This window comes from Phascolarctos cinereus, unplaced genomic scaffold (assembly GCF_003287225.1).
Source record: "Phascolarctos cinereus isolate Bilbo 61053 unplaced genomic scaffold, phaCin_HiC Scaffold_8;HRSCAF=390, whole genome shotgun sequence".
NCBI lineage: Eukaryota > Metazoa > Chordata > Mammalia > Diprotodontia > Phascolarctidae > Phascolarctos > Phascolarctos cinereus.
In genome coordinates this window covers 40,827,744-40,853,566 of record NW_027556291.1, presented here as the reverse complement: position 1 = coordinate 40,853,566, position 25,823 = coordinate 40,827,744, and the positions used below count along the sequence as shown (strand labels likewise).

Sequence of the window (25,823 nt, the reverse complement as noted above, 5' to 3'; positions counted from 1 at the left end):
TCAAGGGAGACATCTGGACTAGAGAGGTGGCAGAAGGAGTTGTAACAATGAAGAGACAGTAGCAAGAGTCAATTAACAGTGCTGATTTGCCAGCTTTTGGAATTGCAAAGAAGCATGTCACTCCCCTGCTCAATAAACTCCAGTGGCTCTCTATTGCCTCCAGGATCAAATATAGAATCTTTTGTTTGGCTTTTAACACCCTTCCAAACCTGGCCCTCTCCTACCTTTCCAGTCTTCTTACATTTTATACCCCTCTATGTACTCTACAATCCAGTGACTCTGGCCTCCTTACTGCTCCTCACACAAAGAACACTCTATTTCCTGACTGGTCATTTTCACAGACTGTCCATCATGCCTGGAATCCTCTCTCTCCTCTCCTCTGTTTCCTGACTTGCTTTAAGTCTCAGCTAAAAACCCACCTTCTGTAACACATCTTTCTTGATCCCCTTTAATGCTCGTGCCTTTCTTCTGAGATCACCTCCAATTTATCCTGTATGCATCTTGTATGTACATAGCTGTTTCCATGTTGTCTCTCTCCTCCCCCCCTTAGATGATGAGCTCCTGGAGAGCAGAGGCTGGGTTTTGCCCCCTTTTTTTGGGTATCCCCTGAGAGCACAGTGCCTGGCACACAGCAGGTGCTTAATAAATGCTTGCTGACTTGACTTGACTTGGAGGCTAGCCCTTCCAATTCTCTGGTGCAGCCCAAACCCTTTGGGTCCCCTGTGGTGCATTCTGGTAGGAAGCAAAGTCCTAAAACAGAAGCAATCATGTTGTCATTTGGCTTTGGAGGCTGCGTTAGAGGAGTAATTGCTGTTGCAACACGAATATAATGAGGCAGTTAAGCTAATAGAAATAGTGACTTTGAAAATATATGTGTGTGGACTATTGGCAGCAAATTGTTCATCTACATCTGGCTTCCCTCCACTTCCCAACACACTCCTGGCCGCTTCCCCAAATTGCCCAGATGGCATGTACTCAGGGAACACAAATCTCATTTTAATATTAGCCTCAGCAAAATATAATTAGGAAGGAAATCTACTGCAAAAAAGAGTACATTTTAAAGTTTGACAAAAATTATTTTTGTGCAATCTACTCTTATGGATTATTTACACCATGGAAAATATTAGCCATCAGCCATACTGCTGTGAATGAGCCCAATGTCATCTGAACCCAGGAGCTAAGCAGGGGTGGGCAAGCTTAGTACTTAGATGGGACCTCACCTGGGAATACCAGATGCTGTGGACATAGGAAAGAGAGGCAGCATGAAGTAATGGCTAAGAAGACCTGGGTTCAAATCTTGCCTCTCGCCCATTTGTGACATTGGACAAGTCACTTAATCACTCATTGCCATGTCAACTCTAAGATTGGAGATGATAGATGAAGTGTCCATATGTAATGATAAAGGGAATTTCCATACCAGGAGTGTCCTACCCTGATGAGATCAGAGGTCTGGCTGTCTCACCACTGCTACCACTCCCCTCCCCCCCCCAAGCAAAAGGTGATCAGTTGGACCTTAATTTAAATCATAATAAAACTTAAAATTTAAATTAAATTTAAAAGTATCTAGTGAGGCAGAGTGCTGACCTGAGAGCTATAGTTCAAATACCAGCTCTGATTCTTCCTAGCTGTGTGACCTTGAGTAAGTCATTTTCCCTCTGTGAGCCTTAGTTTCTTCATTTATAAAATGGGGATAATCATACTTGCACTGCCAACCTCTCATGTTTGTTTGGGACAAAACACATTGCACATTCCTATAGAAATAGGAGTTATAGGCCACATAACATGGTTCTATTTTTTTTTCTCTTTATCAGGTATGTATTTATTTTGATATGGTTCTATTCTGAAAACTGATGTTTCCTCTTCTCTCATCTCTCCCTCTTCTACTTTCCCCTACTTTTCTCTCCATTTGGAAAGATGCAGCTTCCATGAAAGGGAAAAGAATGGACTTCCAGGGAAGATGTAACCAATACATAAGACTGGCCTATCCCATTCCTAAACTCATCCGACTTATAGTCTGTCTTGACTTGTCCCTGATGGACACCAACTTGAAGACTTGGATGGCTTTTTCTTACACTACTCAAAATACTTCCTTGGGTACTGAACATATGGAGCTTGGACTGGAAGGAGTTTACAGGCAGCTAAGAGTAAACATCTTGGGCAAAACATTTCCTGTTAACCACAGCCTTTCTCTTTTTAAATGGCACAATATGTGCCTGATATGGGATGGGGTGAAGGGCAGTCTAGAGCTGTTCCTTAATAAGACGAGGCTACTGACAGTGATGGCCAATTCTCAGAACATGACGGCCAATGGGAGTTTGGTCCTAGGACGTTTCCATCGGAATGAGGGAAGCCAGGCAGAAGGAGAGGCCCACAGCCCCCTGGGCAGCTTGTACCACTTTCAGTTGTGGGATCACATCTTGGAAAATGAGGACTTTCAGAAATGCTACATTGGAAATGTGGTGAGCTGGGAAGAAGATGATTGGTTTTTCAATGATATCACCCCCACAACTGATGACCAACTACACTGTTGTGAGTAAATGGTTAAATATTTATTTTTCTTTGGGAGATATGGTATACATGATTACACAAGCAGGTTGGGGGAGGTGGGTGTCCCAGGGGGGATGGCTCTTTATCTAAGTCCTAGAATATACTGCAATATATAATACTGAGACAGAAATAAGGTTTTTTTCTGAGAAAACAAGATTTAAAAATAGTTAATTTATTTATTTTTAGTTTTCAACATTCACTTCCATAAGATTTGGGGTTTTAAGTTTTCTCCTCCTTCCTCTCCTTGCCCCATCCCCTCCTGCTTAGACAGGCATGCAATCTGATATAGGCTCTACTTATACCTTCATATTGAGCATATTTTCCCATTAGTCATGATGTAAAGAACAATTAGAATAAATGGGAGGAACTGTGAGAATGAAGCAATAAAACAAAACAACAAAGGGAAAAGAGAGCAAATAGTATGCTTCCATTTGCATTCAGACTCCATAGTTCTTTCTCTGGATGTGGATAGCATTGTCCATCATGAGTCTTTTGGAGACGTCTTAGATCATTGTATTGCTGAGAAGATCCAAGTCTATCAAAGTCAGTCATCACATAGTGTGGCTGTTATTGTGTACAACATTCTCCTGGTTCTGCTCACTTCACTCAGCATCAGTCCATACAAGTCTTTCCAGGTTTTTCTGAAGTCTGCCTGCTCATTATTTCTTATAGCACAATAGTATTCCATTACATTCATATATCACAACTTGCTCAGCCATTCCCCAATGGATGGGCATCTCCTCAATTTCCAATTCTTTGCCACCACAAAAAGAGCTGCTATAAATATTTTTGTACATATGGGCCATTTTCCTTTTTTTGTGATCTCTTTGGGATATAGACCTAGAAGTGGTATTGCTGGGTCAAAAGGTATGCACAATTTTATAGACCTTTGGGCACAGTTCCAAATTGCTCTCCAGAATGGGGTTGGATCATTTCACAACTCCACCAACAATGCATTAGTGTTTCAATTTTCCCACATCTTCTCCACCTCTTATCATTGTCCTATTTTGTCATGTTAGCCAATTTGATGTGGTACCTCAGAGTCATTTTGATTTGCGTTTCTCTAATCGATAGTGATTTAGAACATTTTTTCATGTGACTACAGAGAGGTTTAATTTCTTCCTCTGAAAACTGCCTGTTCATATCTTTTGACCATTTATCATTTGGGGAATGACTTGTATTCTTATAAGTTTGACTCAGTTCTCTATATATTTTAGAAATGAGGCCTTTATCAGAGACACTGGTTGTAAAAATTCTTTCCCCGTTTGACATAAATAAGTTCTTTGGGGTTTTTTTTGTTGTTGTTTTGGTTTTTTTAGCTAGGCAAGGAGGTTAAGTGACTTGCCCAGGGTCACACAGTTAATAAGTGTTATGTGTCTGAGGCTGGATTTGAACTCAGGTCCTCCTGAATCCAGGGCTGGTGCTCTATCCACTGCGCCACCTAGCTGCCCCACTTGTTTTTTAAATTTATTTTTATTTTTTTTAATTTTAATTTTTTTTAAATGAATGATTTTTTTTTTGCTTGACTATACTTGTTACTAGGATTGCATATTTCTTTCTTTCTTTTTTTTAAAGGCAACTGAGATTAAGTGACTTGCCCAGGGTCACACAGCTAGTAAGTGTCAAGTGTTTGGTCTGAGGCTGCATTTGAACTCAGGTCCTCCTGACTTCAGGGCCAGTGCTCTATCCACTGCACCACCTAGCTGTCCCCGTAAATAAGTCCTTAAGGAGATAAACGTGCTGAGGGTTAGTAGAGCATCTGATGTGAGAACCTTTCCTGGCCAGTTGGTGTGAAAGCTGGATTCTGGGTTAGGGACTGGGGAAAGGAGCAAACACATCTAACGAAGAGGTTTTGAGAGGCAGCATAGTGAGACAGAAAGAATGTTGGACACAGAGACAGAAGACCTTGGTTCTGACACTTACTAGCTTTGGGATTCTGGGTAATCTTTCTAAGCCTTTCTGTAAAATGGGGTCAATGATACCTGTACTCCCTACCTCACAGGGTCATTATGAAGAAAATACTTTGTAAACCTAAAAACACAAAAAATATATGACCTTAGAGCAGTAATGTCCAATCAATCAATTGATCCCTCAGTTAACAACATCAGCCAGGCATTGTGCTAAGCATTGAAGATGCAAAGATGAAAAAATTCCTGCCCTCTATCAGGTGAGAAAACCATGTACATGCAAAATTGTATATTTAAAATATTTGAATAGATAATAGGCTCACAGATTTAGAACTGGAAGGGACCTTAGAGATCATCTAATCCAGGGATAGGCAACCTGCAGCCTCAAGGCCACATGTGGTCCTCTAGGTCCTGAAGTGCAGCCGTTTGGATTCAATCAAAAGGCCCACACTTGAGGACCTAGATAGCCATGTGTGGCCTTGAGGCCGCAGGTTCCCTACCCCTGATCTAATTTGAGAGGAGAAAATTTGAGTGGGGGGAAGGTAATTGGGAGACCAAGAAAGGCCTCATGTATGAGGTAGTGCTTGAGTTGAGCTTTGAGAAATTTATCTATGTGTCAAGAACTTTAGAGAACTTATCTATTTGAGATGGAATTCATATGACTTAATCATGTCAGCCCCTTCTTTCCTTAGTTTTTTTTAAAATTTAGATTTGAACTTCCATTGCCAACTTCAGGTATTCAAACATAAATATATAAATGAGTGCATAAGAAGAAAAATGAGCATGTAAGATTTCACAAAGGACATTTAACATTTAACAAAGAAATTGTGTTTCTACTTGTGTCTATATACAGCTTCTATAGTTTCCTGATTGTCACTCCTATCCCCAAGATACTATCACTTTCAAGTGATGGTACCTGCAGCATCCTTGTTCTGATCCTTCTGGGCTTGTTTTTCTATGTGGAGAAAATATATTTGTTGTTGTTGCTGTTTTTTTTTTCCACTACGTAGTTGAACTAATGGGCAAACTGTTGCTTTGTTTTTGATTTCTTCACCCATAATCCTTTGTATAATATACTTTTAAGGTCTTCTTTATGGTAGAAGGATATTTGTTCAGTCCGTCTATAGTGAATGTTTCTGTACAGCTAGGTTGTTTTTGTTTTTTGTTTTCCTAGTGGGAACATAGAGTCAAAGGGAATATACATTTAGGTAACTCTTATCACATTTTTCAATGTTTCATTCAATATTCAGTTCTGCTATTTCTTTCTTATTTCTCTTCCTGACTTCTCATATTTTGAAATGTGAAAGACTCTACATTGCTTTACAGAAATATTGAGTCTCTTCACAAATCTATTAGCACTGTGAGGGCACGGCTGATGGGTGTCAAGTGGGATCTCAGTTACTTGGATTTGTATTACTCTGATTATTAGAGATTTTGAACATCTTTTTAAAAATGGCTGCTAACAATTTATATTTCTTCTTTCAAGAATTACCTGTTCATATCTTTTGACCACTTAGCTACTAGAGTATGGACATAAATTTATATGAGCTCTTTATAATAAATTTTGTTTAATTTGGTCCTGGTATGTTTTTGCACATCAGCAGCTAGGTGGTGCCAGAGTGCACAGATATTGGGCCTGGAGTCAGGAAGACCTGAGTTGTAATTCAGCCTTGGACTAGCTGTATGACCCTGGGCAAGTCACTTCACCTCTGTCAGCCTCAGTTTCCTCATATGTAAAATGGGGATCATAATAGCACCTACCTCCCAGGCTTGTTGTGAGGAGCAAATGATATAATCTTTGTAAAGTGCTTAATACAAGTGCCTGGCAAGTTTGTTGTTATTCAGTAGGTTCAGTTGTCTGACTCTCTGTGACCCCATTTGCGGTTTTCTTGGCAGAGATTCTGGAGTGGTTCGCCATTTCCTTCTCCAGGTCATTTTACAGATAAGGAAACTGAGGCAAACAGGGTGAAGTGACTTGCCCATGGTCACATAACTAATCAGTGTCTGAGGCCAGATTTGAACTCTGGAAGATGAGTCTTCCTGACTCCAGGCCCCGCGTTCTATTCACTGCAGCGCCACCTAGCTGATTTCTGTAGCACATAATAGGCACTATATAAATGTTAGCTATTTATTATTATTTTTGTACATCAGCAGCTAGGTGGCACTGTGGATAGAGTATTGGGCTTGGAGTCAGGAAGAACTGAGCACAGTGCCTGGCCTATACCAGGCACTTAATAAATGCTTGTTTCTTTCCTTCCTTTTTACATGGCAGTTCATTAATATGCTGTTCAATTTATTTTTCTGTTATTATTCTGTTTAGATGATCTATTTCTCATTTTATCAATTTGGATGCTTTATATATTTAATGCACTCATCCATTTCTTTTGCATTCTCAGTTTTTCTAGCGTAATTGCATGCACTATTCTCAACTACTTTTTAAATTTTCCCTCATTATTCAATGTGGTTCTGCCCTTTTTGTTTTGATAATTTGGTTGCCTTGGCTCTAATTTTTGATTTAATTAACTGTTTATCAGTTTTGTGGATCTTTTAAAAATTGGTTGTTTTATTTATTCAGTTTGTTGTTCTGGCTCTCACTTCTGTTAATTTCTCCTTCGAATTGAGCTCTATCATCTTTTGTGCTTATTTTAGTGTTCTTTTTATTGATTTTTCTCCTTTTTAATTGCAAATTCAACTCATTAATATTCTCTTCTTCTATTTTCTTCCTATAAGAGCACAGGAAAATAAATTTGCCTCTAAGAACTGCTTTCACTGTGTCTCATAAATTTTAATGTGTTCTTTTATTATTGTCATTATATTCAATATAATTTTTAATTTGGTCTTTGATCTAAGCATTTTTTTTTTTGTTGGAGCCTGGGCTGTAAGTGTAGTAGTTACTCATAGGTGCCCACTGCTGGTTGGCATGGGAGCTTTGACCTGCTCCATTTCTGACCTAAGCAGCCCCTCTTTAGACAGCTTGGTGGCCCCCTGCTTCCAAGAATCATGATGTTGGAGCCAGACTTTATGCAGTAGGCACTTTGCTTCCCATTTCTCTTATGGATTACTATTTTGTGTGATGGTCTATAAAAAATGTTTAAAATTTCAAGTGTTTTTTTCCCCTTGCATTTATTTATAAATTCTTTGGGGCATGGAGTATGATCAGTTTTTGTAAATGCCCCATCCACATTCGAAAAAAGAAAAAAATATTCTCTGTTAAAAAAAAATTCTCTATTAAACCCATTCAAATTTTGCCATGAACCTCCAGCATAGTGTTGTAGTGGGTAGAGCTAGTTTCAAAGCCAGGATGACCTCTACTCTGGGCAAGTCACTTGACCTCTTGGTAATCTAGGCTACTCCCTATAAATTGCAGAGAAGGAAAACTGGCAAAGACAGTCGCTCAGCAAGAGCTCCCTATACCAATGAAATCACAGGTCAAGTCTCTATTGCTAGCTGTTTAATCTCATTTCCCCAGTATTCCAGGATTATAGATTTAGAACTGGAAGGAATCATGTGGGTCATCTTTTTCAGAAATACCTCATTTTCTAGATGAGGAAACTGAGGGACAGAGAGTCTGTGACTTGCTCATGGTCACATAGATAATAAGTGGCAGGGCCAGGACTTGTACACAGCAACTCTGACTACAAACTTAGCATTTTTTCCACCAACCTATCAAGACTCCCCAATTTTGCTCTGTTCTATATTTTTTTTATTTCTCTTTTTCAGTTGTGTCTGACCCTTTGTGAGCCCATTTAGGGTTTTTTTTGGGCAAAGATACTGGAATAGTTTGCCATTTCCTTCTCCAGCTCATTTTCCAAATGAGGAAACTGAGGCAAATAGGGTGAAATGACTTGCCCAGGGTCACACAGTTTAGTAAGTGTCTGAGGCCAGATTTGAACTCAGGTCTTCCTGACTGTGGGCCCAGTGCTCTATCCATTAAAGTGCCATATAGTTGCCCTTATTTCTCTTTTGCTTGCTATCTATAACTTATGGCAACTCACTTAACTTTTCTTTTGCAAATGTGATGCCCATGAACAAAGAAGTCTTCTACTCTCTTTCCCTTCACTTTTTTTTAGGTTATATTATTAAATACATGCATGTTATTTCTTTCTTGATTATTCCTTTTTCCACTGATGGAGCCATTCCAACATTTTTGTCCTTGAGATCTCTCTTACTGACTCTGACTCTTCATCCTTTGAGAAAATGGCAGCTCTTTCCAATCACTGTTGTTCTGTTGGTCTTATGCATTCTAATGATGTAGGATCCCCATCTCAACTTTGTAACCCTTTAAGATGACCAAAGGTTATAACAAAAATCTTTAGGATTTTGCTTACTGTGGGTAACATTTTTAGGAAACCTACCACCCAATTTTGGTCCTTCACCTCTGGAGACAATTTCAGGCCCTACCACCTATAGAAATTTAAAAAAATATTTCTGGGTCAGTTGAATCTGAGGTTTCTCTCTGTAGGTATCCTATGGAGTCTATCACTTTGCAGTTTGTCAGCAGCCACTCAAAAGTCTCCTTTTCCACACAGTAAGGAGAATGTCATAACATATCTGTGTATGCCCTGAAGTCCACGTGGAGGTTTGTAGCAGGCAGAGCATAACTGTGGATGCTCATAAGAACTGGGAGCTTATTGGCTACTTTCCCAGTTATACACACACACACACACACACACACACACAGAAAGATCTGGCATTTTTCCAAGGGATGAAGAGTCGCATTCAGTAAGAGGCATCAGAAGTGTTGGAATGGTTCCATCACTAGAATGATTAGGCCTCGAATCATTTAACTCTAGCTATATGGTATTAGACAAGTTACTTCCCCTCTCTGAATCTGTTTTTCATGTCTAAGATGGGGATAATAAAACAATAAATCCTGCTCTATCTGTCTCACAGGCAAAGTGGGGAGGGAGGGACTTCGAAGTATAGGGAACAAAGGCCAGGCCATATAGGGTGTTTGGGGAAGGCAGAAGATCATAGATTTAGAGTTTGGGCTGGAACAAAGAGAAAGTAGGATAAGACCAGAAAAGTAGGATGGTGTGAAATTATGGAGGGTCAAGTAGAGGAATTTAAAACTTATTTCTAAGGTCACAGGAAGTTACTAAAGAGTTTTTGAGTAAAGAAATAAAATGATCTAAATGACCAGATCTGTGCAATAAAAAGATATAATCCTCTGTTTAGTATTCAAAGTCCTTTACAACCTTTTAGTCTCCTTATACTTGACTCCCTTCCATGTATTCCCTATAATGCAGTGACATTGGCTTCCTTGTTCTTCCTCAGACATGACACTCATACTTCTTCCAACTCCATGTCTTTGCACTGCCTCTCCCCCATGACTGGAAGGCCCTCCTTCACCTACATCTCTTAGTTTTCCTGGCTTCCCTCAAGACTCAGCTCAAGTCTTGTGTTCTACTCCGTTCTCCCATAAGGGCTAGTGTTTTCCAGCTGAGACTACCTCCCATTTGTGCTGTATCTATCTTGTATGTCTATAGTTATTTGCATATCATCTCCCCCATTAGAATTCCTTGAAGCCAGGAATCATGTACTTCTCTTTTCTTTGTAACCTCAGCACTTTGCACAGTGCCTGGCACATAGTAAGCACTTAACAAATATGGTTGACTAATTGAAGGAATACATACATTAAACACAAACATTCTGGCATTGGTACAGAGAAAGAGGAGGCTGGAGGTAGAGGGTATTGTCCAACCGGTCTATTGCAGGGTCTACTGAAGGAAAGGGAAGAGTCAACAGTAATCCCAAGTCATGGACATGGGAGACAAAGCAATTGGTAGTGCTGACAGTGAAGTCAAAATGAAGAGTAGGTTTAAGAGAAAAGATAATGAGTTTGGGCTTTGGCATTGTGAGTTTGAGGTACTGTTAGAACAACCAGATAGAGATAAGTAGGAGATGTGGATCTGGAACACAGAAGAGAGGCCAGGGCTGGAGATAGAGATGTGAGAGTCATCTGCATAGAAGTGGTAGCTGAAGTCATGGAAGTTACCAAGGGAAGGAGTGTACAGAGAAGAAGAGATGGCCAAGGACAGGACTCTTGAGGAATACCTACATTAAAGAATCAGAAAAGGGAAAAGGACTCAGTGAAGGAGACAGAGAAATAGAGAGGTAAGAGCAGATCCAGAGGAGGGCGGTGTGTCAGCTGGGGAATAGGGAGTCACTGAAGATTTTTGAGCAAAGGAATAGACACAACAGGATTTATAAATAAAAGAAAAGTATTTGGGTATATTGGCTGGGCTGGAAGAGCCAAGGGAACGGGTTTTTTTAGGATTGGGGAGACCTGAGCACGTTTGTAGGCAGATGGCAAGGAACCAGTGGTGAAGGAGGGATTGAAGATGCCTTATTAATAAACCTTTAGAGGCTTCCTTGTGCTAAAGGGAACTCCCTTGAAAGTTTGCCTGCTGCCTAGGGAAATTCTGCTACCAGCTGCCACAGCCACCTGGGCTAACTCTAGCAGGAGCAGTATCTCTGTCTGATTCACCCACCCCTACTTTGGCACTAAAACCTCTGCCCCCAAAAGGGGAATTATGGGAAGGATATGATATCTTATTCATCTCCCAGCCTTTTCTTTTTCCAGAGAAGGGAAGGGGCATGGACTGAAAAGCACAAAACTGGGTTTTAGTCCCTAGCTCTGCTGCTGGGGCTGACATCCCTCCCCTACTTCCTTCCTTTCTCTCTCCCTCTCTTTTGATGTTTGTCCTCTCTGTATGTTCCTCTTCTCTCTCTCTCTCTCTCTCTCTCTCTCTCTCTCTCTCTCTCTCTCTCTCTCTCTCTCTCTCTCTCTCACACACACACACACACACACACACACATTTATGATCATTTCCTTTTTTTTTTTGCTGATAAGAAGCACCTCACTGGCAGATAGGCAAGGCCAATCCAAAAAAAGTTAAACTCTGAAGGAATCAATTTTCCTTCCCCTTAGCAGCTTGAATGTAAATAGTTCACATCTCTGTGACAGGAAAAGTGGGAAAATCAAGCTTCCTGCTAGTCTACTGAAAATGGCTTTCCTTGCCTTTCCCTGCCTCTGGGCCCCATTGTACTCTGGCCTCAGAGATAGTTGCTCAGCTCTGATTCCCCTGTATCACTTGCTATGGCTGCTCTACTCTGCTCATGCACGAGTCAAGTTTTATTCCTTGCCTGGTAGAGGAGTTCAGTCCCCATTTTGAAAATTCCTTCTCCTCATGTGTTTATTCTGTCCCCCTAGAAGTATCTGATTGGTCGGTCCTAGTCACTATTTTCTCACTCTGCTCTAATAAATAGATTTGGAATTATAATTTACAGAGGTCATGATCAATGGAAAAAAACAAATGAGATCTGCAGCTGGCAAAACCCAATTTTAATATGAGGTGATAGCGCCAAATCACAACCTTCCTTAGACACCTTAACAAATGTTCTACTTAATATTCTGCTGGCAGGTACATCTCTAACAGACGTCCTCATCCATATTCAGAGGCCATAGCTTAGCTTCATGGGGTCCAATAATTACCAGGCAGAATTTTGTCTAGAGCTTAAGAGCAAATGGCATCGAACTCCCTCCCCACTCCCCCTTACCCTTTTGAATTAGCTTGGCTTATCCCCACTTCAAAAACTGGAAGCACAAAGGGTCATCCATGCAAATGACATGAACCCTCCTTGCGTTGCTGGCTGAAAGTCAGCTACAGAAGTAAATTCAGGAAATATGTATACAGATCTGACGATCACAGAAGTAGTTTTGTATTAACTATGGGGGTCAGCTCACAGGGCATAGCTGTTCTAGGCAAAATTTAAAAAAAACAATAAATTCAGCCCAGTTTGAATATTTTTTTAAAGGTAAAATTTTTTTGCATTAGTCATTTCTAGATATCCTTCTCTGAAATCTGAGCATTCACACCAAAAACCAGTTAAGTTAAACCATACAAGGGGCTGTCTGCTCTGTGTGCAACATTCAGTACCCAGAGTCCCCCAGTTCTCCACCGAAAGGAGAGAAGTACATTTCATCACCTGTAGAAAATCACTTTTCCTCTATATAGGGCAAACATGAAACTCAAAAGGGACAAGTGTTGGTACCGGGGCCCATAACAAAACCCAACCAGAAAATGACAAACCATTTATTTACTAGTTGTGGGACGTTGGCCAATTACTTCAGCTCTCTCTAGGCCTGTTTCTGTCCCATCTGGCTCTTAAAGTTATATCTTGGTTCAAAATTCTAGCCTATTAAGATCTCTGGATCCTGACATCATCACCTACCATATTAGCTAGCCTTCCCAGCTTTTGTGTCATCTGCTGAGTGGACAGGTGTGCCATCCTATTTATGCTATTCCAAGTCACTCATGTATCTATCACCTGGGTCCCAGCTCAGTATTTGCCATAATGACGCCATACTGGTCCATCATATCAACCGTATCATATTCTTTTTTTTTGGGGGGTGAGGCAGTTAGGGTTAAGTGACTTGCCCAGGGTCACACAGCTAGTAAGTATCAAGTGTCTGAGGCCAGATTTGACCTCAGGTCCTCCTGACCCCAAGGCTGTAGCTCTATCTACTGCACCACCTAGCTGCCCCAACCCTATCATATTCTTAAACATGGCCTGCTTAATCACATTTTCCAGGACAAGGAGAATTTACATCTTCTCCAGGAAATGTAGATGTGTTCTGGAGACCATGGTATCCTACCTATCCTTTCTCTGAACCCTTTGAAACCTCTTCTAACAACACAGGGTTTGCTAGGTAGTGGAATGGACTGAGTGCCAGGCCTGGAGGCAGGAAGACCTGAGTCTTCCAGCTTCAGACACTTACTAGCTGTGTGACCCTAGACAAGTCACTTAACTTCTCTTTGCCTCAGTTTCCTCATCTGTAAAATGGGGATAATAATAACAGGACTTACCTCCCAGAGTTGTTGTGAGAATCAAATGAGATAATAATAGTAAAGTGCTTGGCACAGTGCCTGGCACATAGTAGGCACTATATAAATGTTAGCTATTGTTATCATCATTACTTAGGTTTCTCTTCTGTCGTAGATTCTAAGGATCTCATCATGATCTTGCTGGTATACATACCTAGAACTTGAAATTCTAAATGAAAGGCAAATATGAACTCATGTCAATATATATCACTGAGACTTACTTGGTGGGATGAGAGCTGTGACCTGAATGTGGCCCTGCAGATTCTTTAAAAAGTCCTGGTTCACCCTTTTGGAGCTATAGCCCAGTCATAGGACCACCAGAGTCCCCAAGTGCTTGGGAGGGGCAGGGAAAGTCTTGGTTACTGGGTTACTTGGTCTCTGGACTACATTCCCCCCAAAACTGTCTATGTTCTACAGTTTACTGTCCTTTCTCAACCCCATCCCAGGCTCTGATGCTTAGGTATCTTTCCAGTGTGCTAAGTATAAAACAAATTGGAAACTGGTGGGACAAGAAAAGAAGAGGTAGAGGGAAAGAAAGGATCGTACTCCCAAGCAGTGAGTGTGAGAAAGACACATGGACTTAGAGCTGTAACCAAGTGGAAGGAGACAGGCCTGAGTCTGATGTGGCCTGTTCTCACAGTAGCTGTGGACCACAGCTAACCACAGGAAAGTTCCATGTGTCTGGCTCCTGCTGGGTAGATAGTTAATTGGACAGCATCACTTCCAGTGCTGATTTCAGAGTTGAGATTGTGAGAGGCAGATGTTCAAGAAAATTAAGTTAGTTTTGGTAGGGACCAGAAGTCCTACCTGAGGAAGACCCATGAGCATTCTAATGACTCACTTCTGAACCTGCTTGGGGGCGCTGAGCCCTCGGCAGCAAAGCTTACTGGAGTCAGACCAGGCCACTTGTAGTGTACACATGTAATGCCATAGTTTGGAGTCTCAGAGAAGACAGGAAGACTCATAAACTGAATAAATCTCTGAGAACTGTTAGTTCTGGGCTTACAAACTTCAACTCAGAAATGGTAAATGTCAAGACGTGCACAAGGACAGTGTGATGTTCATTTACCATCTAAGAACTCTTGCTAGAGTCCTACTAAGAAATCTTGGTGTTCAGGGCAAATACACGTACGTCCCTGGGTAGTTTAGAGATGAAGTGATTTCTTTCAGTCTACAGATCTCCCCAGAGAACCAGAACAGTTGGGGGCACTTCTCAGTATCCGTTCCAAGGAACTTGCTGTGCTGAGATCATGAGTTAGTGGACTGCCTGGTGATCAGAACAACTAAGCTGAGAAGGGCCCATTCCTCACTATAGGGACAACCAGGATCCAAACCAAGAGATCCAATCCTGAGGCCAAAAGGGCAGGACAGATTTGGGAAGTGCTGTAGGTCATATGTGCCCTTTCAACAAAAGATTCAGGATGTCAAAGGATCAACCAACCCATGTTCCAGATGTCTTGGAAATTCAATTCAATTCTGCAATTCTCTTGGAGGTTCTTTGAATCTCCTTTGTCCATTTCCTATTCAGATTTGGACTTCTGAAAAATCTCCATACTTTTATTTCCACAGCTTGGCCATGGCTCAACATACGATTACTCTCATCCTCTCCAGTGGTATTAAAAGTTGAGGCAGGCATGCCACTTACTCTTAAGACCACTTTAAAAACCCTGAAGATTAAGTGGCAATGAGATCTACTTTGGAAAGCAATTTACTGTCAATCTTCAAGGCATCAATCATTTTAAATGTTTAAGCTATTGAGGAAAAACCCACTCAGTGTCAGTCTAACATCTTTAAACAGCTAAAAAGAAAAAAAAAATCGTTTTTCCAGTTTGTGGAAACACTAAATGAAACAAATTTTTGTCTTGTAAGTTAAAGCATGCCTCATTTTTTACCACTGATCCAGAGGGGCTGGTTAGTTAATTCAGTCTACTCACATGACTGTTTCATATATTTCAAAGGAAATTAACTTAAGAACCTTAAAACTGGTCTAGCATTGGGGGATCTCTAACATTTGAACATATTGGTTGAATCCAAGAGTATTAAAAAATCTTTTCACTTCTCATTTGCAGTATGACACAAACACATAAAAATTGGTGCAGAATGAATTTTACATGAACAAGTGCTTCAATTGGTATCAATGTGATCATTCCCTACCAAACAGTGGTAGTCAGCAATAATAATAAACAGCTAACATTATATGCACCTACATGTGCTGGGACTTCGCTAAGTGTTTTAACAACAGTGCTGGGAGGTAGGTGCTATTATTATGCCCATCTTATAAATGAGGGAACTGAGGTAAACCCCTGGGGATAAGTGACCTGCCCAGAGTCACATAGCTAGGATCTGAAGTCAGATTTGAACTGAGATCTCCTGACTCCAGGTCCAGAGCTCGACAGAGCTATATTACAAAGTAATATTTGTGAATCTTGTTGGTTTTGAAGGAAAACGTCCTTTGCCCCTTCCCCTGCCAACTACTGTAGGCAGCCCATGAGACTTGCTATTGGCCAGAGGCTTCATAGTTTGGTAAAAGAAATCATGCTTCAGGGTTTTGCAAAGTGCTTTTTTATATCTGTAGTTCATCATTATCTTTACAGATGAGGAAAGTGAGGTATGGAGGGTCCTTTAAATTGTTTACTCAGGGCCACACAAATAATGTCTGAGGCAGGATTTAAACTCAGGTCTTCTTGACTGCAAATCCAATCAGTACACTTCTATGAACTGTTCCACTCAGCTGCCTAAAATGAAACCTTTGCCTTTGCACTTAATGGTATTGAAATCATGAACAACTCCACATCTGGCCCTCAAGAGGCTAAGTCTGCAAGAGGATTTTAAATCTCATCAGCATCTTATCCAAGATAATACAGTTATGTAGATGAAGATGCACCAAGCTAGAAGATGCATCCTGGGACATTTATACCAGAAAGCCAAGTCAAGATTTGTATAACCCATAAGGATAAGCTGGCCTCTCCAAATTGCGCAGGTGATGAGTGATACAGCTGAGAAAGCAGCACCACATTTTAATTCTGCTTAGGATTGCTGCAAGGTTGAGAGGAGCCTGGGGTTTGAAACTGGTAAACAGATATAGAGTTGGGGAAGGGTGAAAGATATGTTTTTGATGCCCTTACCCCTTAAGGACCAAAGCCAAATTCAGCAGTAGCTCCTGATTAGAGTGGATGTGTTCAGGAAGCCCTGGTTGAGTGATTCTTGTTGCTATGGAAACAGAGCTGGATGCAGTACTGCATCTCCAGGTGCTGGGGCGGCTCCCCATGGCCTCCCAGATGAGCAGCCATTGCCTAAAGCTAGCCTGGCTTGTTCCCATTTCACCCTCTTCTTGTTTCTGATCTTTTGTCAAACTGGATACATGCAACCCCTGTCTGAACAAACTTGTCCCAGCCTAATCAAACCTATTACGTCTGGTTCTGAGTACAGTGGAGTAGTACTGATCATGTATCCAGTCCAGATTGTGAAAACAACATCTTTCAGATCCTTCTGTGTATTATTTGTCCTTACAGAGTCCACTAATGTACTAATTGGCATCTCCTCTTAATGGTTTTTGACTGGAGTCTCAGGCCTTTCAGTATGAAAACTTCACTGCTCTTTTCCTGTCTATAATTCATAAAATCCTAATAAGGCCTTAAACTACATTGTCCTGCTACTTTATCCTAAGTTTTGAAAACTCAACGTCACCAATTCCTAAAACTTTGGCATAATTTCATCCTGTGTCATGTTTCTGCTCGAAGCAGTTGACAGTTAATTAAATTCCTTCTACCAATATCATCCCTGAAAATCTTCAGCCTTGCGACCTTCTTATAACCATGAGGCAGTTCATTAAAAAATCTGTGTGGCCCAGCAGGCTCAGCCCCAGCTCCTCTCTTCTTACCACCCTCCCCCCCCCAACTCCTAGGGAGGCTGGAGGTGGGGGGGGTGGAGGGTGGGGCCTAGAGGACAGTAACGGCTCTGATTGGCCTTGTGTGGGGCACGAGCCCTAATGGTGCCCGCCGATGGACCTGTTCTCCTTTTACTGATAACAGAAAGGCGGCAATTTAGGCTTCAACCCCATTTATATACGTATCTTGACTCCCACCAGTGCTAAATTAGAAATGTGGTTCTTGGTAGTGGAGAAGAGCTCAGTTATTTAAATCATGAAAACTGATCTGGGGAGGGAGGAGAGAGGCTTGGACTTACACACAGAGGGAGCTCCAATGGGGGGAAGGGACCTTAATAATATTTGCTCAATTTAATAGAAAATAGTCTAGTCCAGAACATTTGCATGTCTTATAAAGTCAACTCCTCTTAGTGGTCATTGCCTCGGAGACCATATTATATATTGAATTCATATTATCTCTATTTAACTGTTGAGATAGATAATAATAATAATAATAATAATAATAGTGATAGCAATAGCACTTATGTACTACATTATCTAAGTATTTGTATAAATGATTGTCTCATTTCATCCTCACAACAACCCTGAGAATTTAGTTGCTGTTGTTAATGCTGATTTTATAGTTGAGACACTGAGGTTAAGTGACTTGCCCAGGGTCACAGAGTTTTGGGCTCAGTCTTTCTAACTTTAGGTGGAGGGCTTTATCCATTGTACCACCTAATTGCTTGCTGCCCAGTGTGGGAGCGATCTGTTCTCTACAGTAAAGTGGGATAATAATATCACCCCAGTAATGACATCAGTTGGCCATTGAATATGCTACATATGCAGGCAAGGCAGCTTAGAACTTCCCTGAGCACCTCCAAGAGAAGCTAGCACTGCCTGGGGCAGTGCTTCATTCAGGGCCATTTGCCCTCCTTAAACAGTCAAGTCTCAGTGGAAACATTGTCTTCTTAACCATGGTTGCATCAAATCCTCTGAGTAGTATTGATCTCCAAAGATGGATGATGGCAATGAACATGTTTATCACATTTGCAGACCTTGGACAAATCACTTAACCTTTAAAAAGCTGTTTCCTCATCTACAAAATCATGTAGTAGGTAGACTGATGTCCTTTTACAGTGTCTTTAGATCTGATTTTTAAATGAGGCTAAGAGCAGAAGTACCATTTATTTAAGTGGACCATTAAGTGAATTCAATTCAATTGAACAAATATTAAGTTCTTATTGGCGTGAGTCAAGGAGCCTGGCTTCCATTTAGTATCAGCAGCCAGACAAAACATGAGAAAGTTTCTGCCCTCAAGGAGCTATTACTCTGGGGATTCAATGCTACATGCACACAGAATGCAAACTAATACAAAATTATTTTTCAAGAGTGCCACTAAAACTGCCTTAATTTGGGGTACAATGTCCAGACACAACCAGGTTTAGACATTGGGACTTAGCATTCTGGAAATAAGTTCTTACCCTTTTGGTGAATCCTAAACCCCTGTTTGCAGTGAAATGGAACTTGACCTTTGTCAGAATAATGTTTTTAGATGCCTCAAATAAAATGCATAGAATTAAACCAATTATATTGAAATCTAATTATCAAAATATGTTTTAAAAACCAAGTTCACAGACCCCAGGTTAAGAACCCTATTTCTTTAGAAAAGAGATTAAACAAGGAAATATTTTTAAAAAATTGACTGTATGATTGGCATAGGAACCAGAAAATAAGTGTAAAAATTGCTCTAATAAACTTTGGCAACAAGAATACATAGGAAATCTGAATCATTTCATAGTGGGTCACTTTATTTTGTGATCTGGAAAAAGGGCAAGGTAGGATAGATGAGGAAATTGGGCCTGGGGACAGGATGTGACAGGAGGTAGGAGGGATTGTGGGGAAAGGAGAACAGTTTCTGGATACAGAATGGGGAAAGGGTGAAAGATGTGTTCCTTTGTTTCTTGAAGCCAAGTGGGACCTGCTCTGACAAGGACCAAAGTTAAATTCAACAGAAGATCCGATGATGAAGGTGGAGGTGTCTAGCTTTAAGAAGTACTGGCTGAGTGATGCTCATTTCTCTGGAGACAGAGGTGCAATAGTTCCAGGGGCTGGTGACTCTCCGTGGTCCCCAGATAAGCCATGCCCAGGGCCAGCTTAGGGCAGTATGTGAGTTCTAAGAGACCAGCTCTCATTTCAGGTCTATCAGAAGAATGAGTCAATGGTAGGCCAGGACTAAGGCCCTTGACTTAGAGAGTAGAATTGGCTGCAGGGTTGGGATCTGCTATTTGGGGTGAAGCTGCTTCATATTGATCTTCTAAGGCCAGGATGACAGTTGGGCCTCCCCCTGCCTGCAGGTTGCTCTTCAGTAGGACATCAAAGCCAGCCACAAAGACGGAGAAGTAGTCTGCCATTCCTATAGAGAAAAGTTTGAAAGAAGAAACTGATCTTCACTTCACTTCACTATGTGAACAAAATAGTAGAATATGTGTCCTAGGGAGTGATGGAGATGATGGTCCCTGGAAAGCCGGGAGACATCACTCCCCGTAGCTGACAGAGCCCTAGCTTGTGGGCTTCTCAGGGCCCAGGCTGGGGTCTGTGACAGCAGTAAGAAGGCTGGGCTTGTGCCCTTTCTATATGCCCCTCAGTCTGGGTAACCTGTTTACCACCCCACAATCTGTGACATCACAAAGAAGCCAGCTGCCAGCCTGGAGGAAGAGGAGCCAATATGACCATAAAGTGTCAAAATTGGCCCTGGAAAGTGGCACAAATTTTATACTGACCATACTACAGGCCTCTGTGACACTCGTCCATGTAACCTGGGGGGAAGAGGGAGTGAGTGGGCATGGCAAGTGGGTTCAATCCTTTGGGGGCCTCAGTTTCCTTCCCTCTAAAATTAGCAGGGTTGAACTTGCTGAAACATCCTTCCTAAACTGGGGTGGGGGAAGGTAAACAGAACTAAGCAAATTACTTAAGCTCTCTGGGCTAGGTGGCCTCTGAGGCCCCTTCCAGCTCTATGATCCTATGAATTCCTATGATTCCATAACCAGGTGGCCTCAAAGGCCCCTTCCGGCTCTAGAGCCATGATCCCATGATATTCAGGGCATTGTGTTCAGTTGGGGTCGCCTGCCCCACTTTAGGAAGGATATTGATAGGATGCTGAAGATGTATTCACAGGAGGGAAACCAGGACAATGCCTTAAGAGGGCCAGCAGAGAAGACAGTCTTAGGAGGAATATGGTAACTGTCTCCAAGTGATGTGAAGGTGGTGCTGCTATCTGTCCAGTGGAAGAGGGATTTAGTGGCCCCAGAGGGCAGACTTAGGAGCAACAGATGGATAGAAGTCTGTAAAAGGCAAATAAATGGAGGCTGGAAGCAATTTACAAAAGAAAAAACCTTTCCTAACAAGGAGAGCTTGAGTAGACTGGGCCACAGTCCTGGGAGGGAGGGAGAGAGTGGGCTCCTCCTGGATGTCTTCAAGCAAAGGCTGATGACTTGTCCCCAGGTGTGATGTAGGGGGGGCAATCTTGTTCAGGTAACAGATTCCCTTCCAACTCAGAGATTCTGTGATACTGACCCTTGAGGGTAGGAGCCCCGATCAAATAGTTCTTTCCCCTCCATCTTGGGGGGAGGCATGGGGAAAGCAAATTCCTTCACCTGTTCTCTGAGCAAATGAACGAATGAACATTTATTAAGCACTTACTACGTGCCTTTAGCCTGTACCAAGTGGTGAGGATATGAACAGAAAGTTGTGAAAGACAACCCCTGCCCTCAGGAAGCCTCCTTTCTAAATAAAGGGGGGAAGACAACACATTTTAACTCCAGGTTAGTTGGAAAGACCCTGTGGCCCTTTGGCAAGACGGAATGGCAATGACTTCTCTTTAATGTCATTTCCGCTAATAAAATAGTTTCTGTTTGTGATGTTGACTGAACCGTTTGATGGGGCCAAGGGCTTGAGTGGTGAGAGCTTTTTTCTGGATGCTTGGTAGCTGCAGGCCCTGCAGAGGCACTTGCCAGTGGGATCTCCCCAGGGGGCTGCTTCCCTGGATCATGGCTTCAGGGACAGGTAGGAAGCAGACTAGTGGTATGAGGCAGGGCCTGGGGGGAGGTGCTGCTGTTCCTGGCTCTTGGGTTTACCTGCCTGTTGGTGGCAGTTGGCACCTGCTGAAGCAGTTACCAGGTTGGGAGCCCCACAGGGTGATTGACTTATTGAATTGTGGTAGGACTAGAAGTGAACAGAGAGGTCAGCTCTTGAAGGAAATGGGAAGCAATAGATTAAGGGCACAAATAGAGAGGGTGGACTTGGAGAGGATGTGGGCCATCTCTGGAGACTGGAGAAAAGAAGGCAAGAAAGGAGGGGTGAGTTAGAAGTGTCCTGAAGTATAGAATAGAATAGAAAAGGAAGCCTTGATGGACTCTATCTTCTCTTCTGCTGAGAAGGAAGGTAGCTTAGGTAGTTTTAGAAGAGAAGAGAACAGCTCTTGCACAGCGTACCATAGAGCAGGGTTTCTTAACCTAGAGTTCAAGGATCCCCAAGGGGTCTATGGTAGATTTCAGGGAGTCCATGAACTTGGATGGGAAAAATTAAGTCTTTATTTTCATTAACTTCTAATTGAAATTTAGAATTTCCTTCAATTATGAATGTAGGCAACGAAGGCGATCCTGAGAAGGGGGCCATAGGCTTCACTAGGTGGCCAAGGGGCCAATGATGTGGAAAATGTTAAGAACCTTGCCATAGCCCATCCTGGAAAAAGAAAGAAATGCTGCTAAGCAATGAACAGTGAGATTACAGCATACAATTTTCTCTTCTGGCTAGCTGGATAACAATGGAATTGGGGTTCAGAAAAGTAGAGTGGAAGGGGGAGGGTAGAGTAGAGATTCAGGAGACGCAAGACTGACTGATACTTCTCCCAAGTGATCAACATAGACCTGGAAGACAGGTAAGATTGGAAGCACTGGGGTTACTGACTCAACATAAATTTCGATACATGCCTGGACCCTGCTGATTCCTTCATCAAGGATGCCTTTTCTGTTGGTGTATGTCATTCTCACAAAAATCTTCATATAGTTGGGAATGTGGCGTAGAGGTTGTTAGTTGTTGCGGTTCTCATGGTCACCTTTTTGGGCTATGAATAAGGCCTGACATTTTTTTCTGTGTCTTGGGTATCTTTCCCTCATTCAAATACTTGGCAAGACAATCTCTCCTTCAACCTGATCATGATTGTTTGGCTTTCAGTATGGCTCTACTATTTGTGCTTGTGGTCTAAGCCAATTGATTTTCCTGTCTTCTCTTTGGCACTATTTTTGCCTCATTTGTAAGTACCTTCAAGATCTGGGGCCACCTCCAGTTGTCCTTTTCTTTCTTTTTCTTTTTTTCTTTTTTGGTGAGGCAATTGGGGTTAAGTGACTTGTCCAGGGTCACACAGCTAGTAAGTGTCGAGTGTCTGGTCTGAGGCCTGATTTGAACTCAAGTCCTCCTGACTCCAAGGCCAGAACTCTATCCACTGCGCCACCTAGCTGTCCCTAGCAGTCCTTTTCTATATCTGGACACTGGACCCAGATGGCTCCAGAGGAGAGAGTGAGGCTGGTGACTTTGCACAGCACTCCCTCACTTAAATCCAATTCATTTGCTAGTCATGGCATCACTTTCGTGACATCATGGTCCTCTTTGAGAAGGAAGGACAACAAGGGTGGGGATGAGAGAGCAGGGAGGGGTAGAAGGGGTTTTCATTTTCAGAGCCCCGGGAACAACCCCTGTGGAGAAGGGGCCAGCTGCTCCTATCAACTGTCAATCAGCTGCCACTTACAGAAAGGTAAACCCCAAGTCAATCTCCCCTTACCCACTGGCTTCTTCCCACTACCTACACATACAGAAGCCTCTTCTATTCTTAGGAAACAATTATTTGGTTCATCCCCTCAAACTATCATTACATATCTCTCCTCCTTTTCACAGATAGACTAGAAAAAGCTTCTTGTTTCCTCTCCTAGAAGCCTTTCTGGCTTTCCCCATGTGCTAGTGTTCTCCACTGTCCAAATTCCTTTGAATCTATTCCATATCTATTTCGTAGTATTGTTTCACTCAGGGAGAACATGAGCTTCTCAGGGGATGGGATCATTTTTGTCCAGATCCTACTCAGGACCTGAGTGGAGGGAGTTTCCTCACCTTGTGCATGCCCTCATCACCTCCTGCCTCTACTATTGAAATAGTCTGTTTGGTGGTCTCCCTGCCACAAGTATCTCTGATCTTCCTAAAGCTCAGGTCTGACCACGTCACTCCCCTGCTCCATAAACTCCACTGGCTCCCTGTCACCTCCAGGATCAGATAGAAAATCCTATGTTTAGCCAACAAATGATTTGATTTTGTTTGTGATCTTTGTTCTCCAAAAGCAGGGGAAGGAAATGGATGATTTTTGCTGAAAGAATAATTTCTGCTCCCTAAAGATAGACCAGAAATAACATGTCTTTTCCAATTTTTTAGTTACTCCTGGAAAAACAAACACTCCTGTCTCTCAACTTTTAGCCACACCTTTTAGTGCTGGGACCATCACCACCACACTGCCTGGGAATACCTCCTCTATGGCCCTGGCTCTTCAGACCACGTCCCTGGCCTCACTGCCTGGGAGCAGGACTGGCTTCTCCACTACTGCAGTCTCCAGTACTGCCAAGGCTAGGGTGTCTGAGTCATCTGCAGCAACCATTCAGCCATCCCTTGCATTACCCACAGAACCTTCAACTGGGCCCAATGCAACGATGACCTCGATGTCATCCACACAAGTTGAGGGTGCCACCACAACAAGCAATGCTACTCTGAGGGAGACGATGGGTCCTTCAGCCGTCACCACTGCCGTGATTACAGTCAACTTCCCAGCAACCTGTGTTGCTACTGACCCAAAGATTCCTTCAAAAGCAACTCAGAACATGCCATCATTTTCAACTATTCCAATCAACAATCTCACTACCTCTGCAGCAATTCATATTTTCACATCAGCCCCCACTTCCAGGAAAACATTGGAACCTGGGCAAACTAGGCTGGTTACCACTTCACCGCCTGCTGATACAGGATCCATGACAGCCCCCACAAAAAATACCACCATGACAACTAATGTGACAGGAAGTTCAAAACCAGCCAGACCTTCCATGTCATCTACACTACTGACACTCACTGCATCCTTATTAGTCACCACTAGTACTATATCTCAAGTTGCAGAGACAACAACTCTAGCAACAACGTTCATGCCTGGTTACAACCTTACAAATTTTCACACTACATTACCATCTGTAGACTCTGAAACAGTGCCTAAGGACACAACGGCATCTGTGTCTACCCCGGGCAAATCCACAACTGTAGACTTCTCCCCTGCGTACCCCTCAAGATTCACACCTACACGGTTGGATTGCATCTCTACTGCAGGGGTTTCCAAGGCAAATCCTTCAGGTCCTGAAACAGAAATGACACCTACTTTGGGTCACTCTATAAAAACTACATCCACAACGAACAGGCCTACAACTCTTGCTGACACCAGACAGCCATTCACATCACTTGAGACTTTGAAGACATTATCAGTATCAACTAAGGGCACAGATACTGACACTATAGCTACTCAGAACTTTTCTGGCTCTGTACATTCTATGGCCACCTCTTCAAGTCTAGAACCTGGGGTCACATCTACTTTGGGACTCTCTACACCACCTATATCCACAATGACCATGCCTACAAGTCTGGCTGAGACAGGATGGCCATTCACATTCCTTCAGACCTTAAAGACGTCTTCAATATCAACTAAGGTCACAGATGTTGATACTACAGTCACTCGGACTTCTTCTGGCTCTCTACATTCTATGGCCACCTCTTTGAGCTTGGAACCTGGAGTCACATCTACCTTGGGGCTCTCTATACCACCGACATCCACAATGGCCATGCCTACAAGTTTTGCTGAGACCAGGCAGCCATTCACATCCCTTGAGACCTTGAAGACAGCATCAGTATCAACTAAGGGCACAGATGTTGACACTATAGTTACTCAGACTGGTTCTAGCTTTGTAGATTCTGTGGTCACTTCTCCAAGTCTGGAACCTGGGGTCACATCTAATTTGGGGATCTCTATACCACCTATATTCACAATTACCATGCCTACAAGTCTTGCTGAGATAGGACGGCCATTCACATCCCTTGATACCTTGAAGACGTCAACAGTGTCAACTGAGGGTATAGATGTTGACACTACAGTTACTCAGACTTCTTCTGGATCTGTAGATACTGTCTCCACCTCTTCAGGTCTAGAACCTGGGGTCATATCTACCTTGGGGCTCTCTACATCATCTAAATCCACAATTACCATATCTACAAGTCTAGCTGAGACAGGATGGCCATTCATATCCCTTGAGACTTTGAAGACATCATCAGTATCAACTAAGGGCACAGATGTTGATATTGCAGTTACTCAGACTGGTTCTGCCTCTACAGATTCTATGGCCACCTCTTCAGGTCTTGAACCCAAGGTCACATCTACCTTGGGGCCCTCTGGCATCACTACAGCATCTTCATCCACAATAACCATGGCTGCAAATCTAGCTGAGACAAGATGGCTAAATACATTCCTTCAGACCTTAAAGA

The 25,823-nt window shown here is 42.4% G+C and overlaps 1 protein-coding gene across 1 annotated transcript in view; it reads left to right on the top strand.

Annotated features, from left to right (window-relative positions):
* Positions 1 to 1,925: 1,925 nt before the first annotated feature.
* The window catches only part of ADGRG4 (adhesion G protein-coupled receptor G4), an 88,585-nt gene continuing 64,687 nt past the window's right edge, over positions 1,926 to 25,823 (top strand). Inside the window, 1 exon segment of the mRNA XM_078148044.1 lies at positions 1,926 to 2,533. Coding sequence (XP_078004170.1) covers positions 1,926 to 2,533 — 608 coding nt within the window.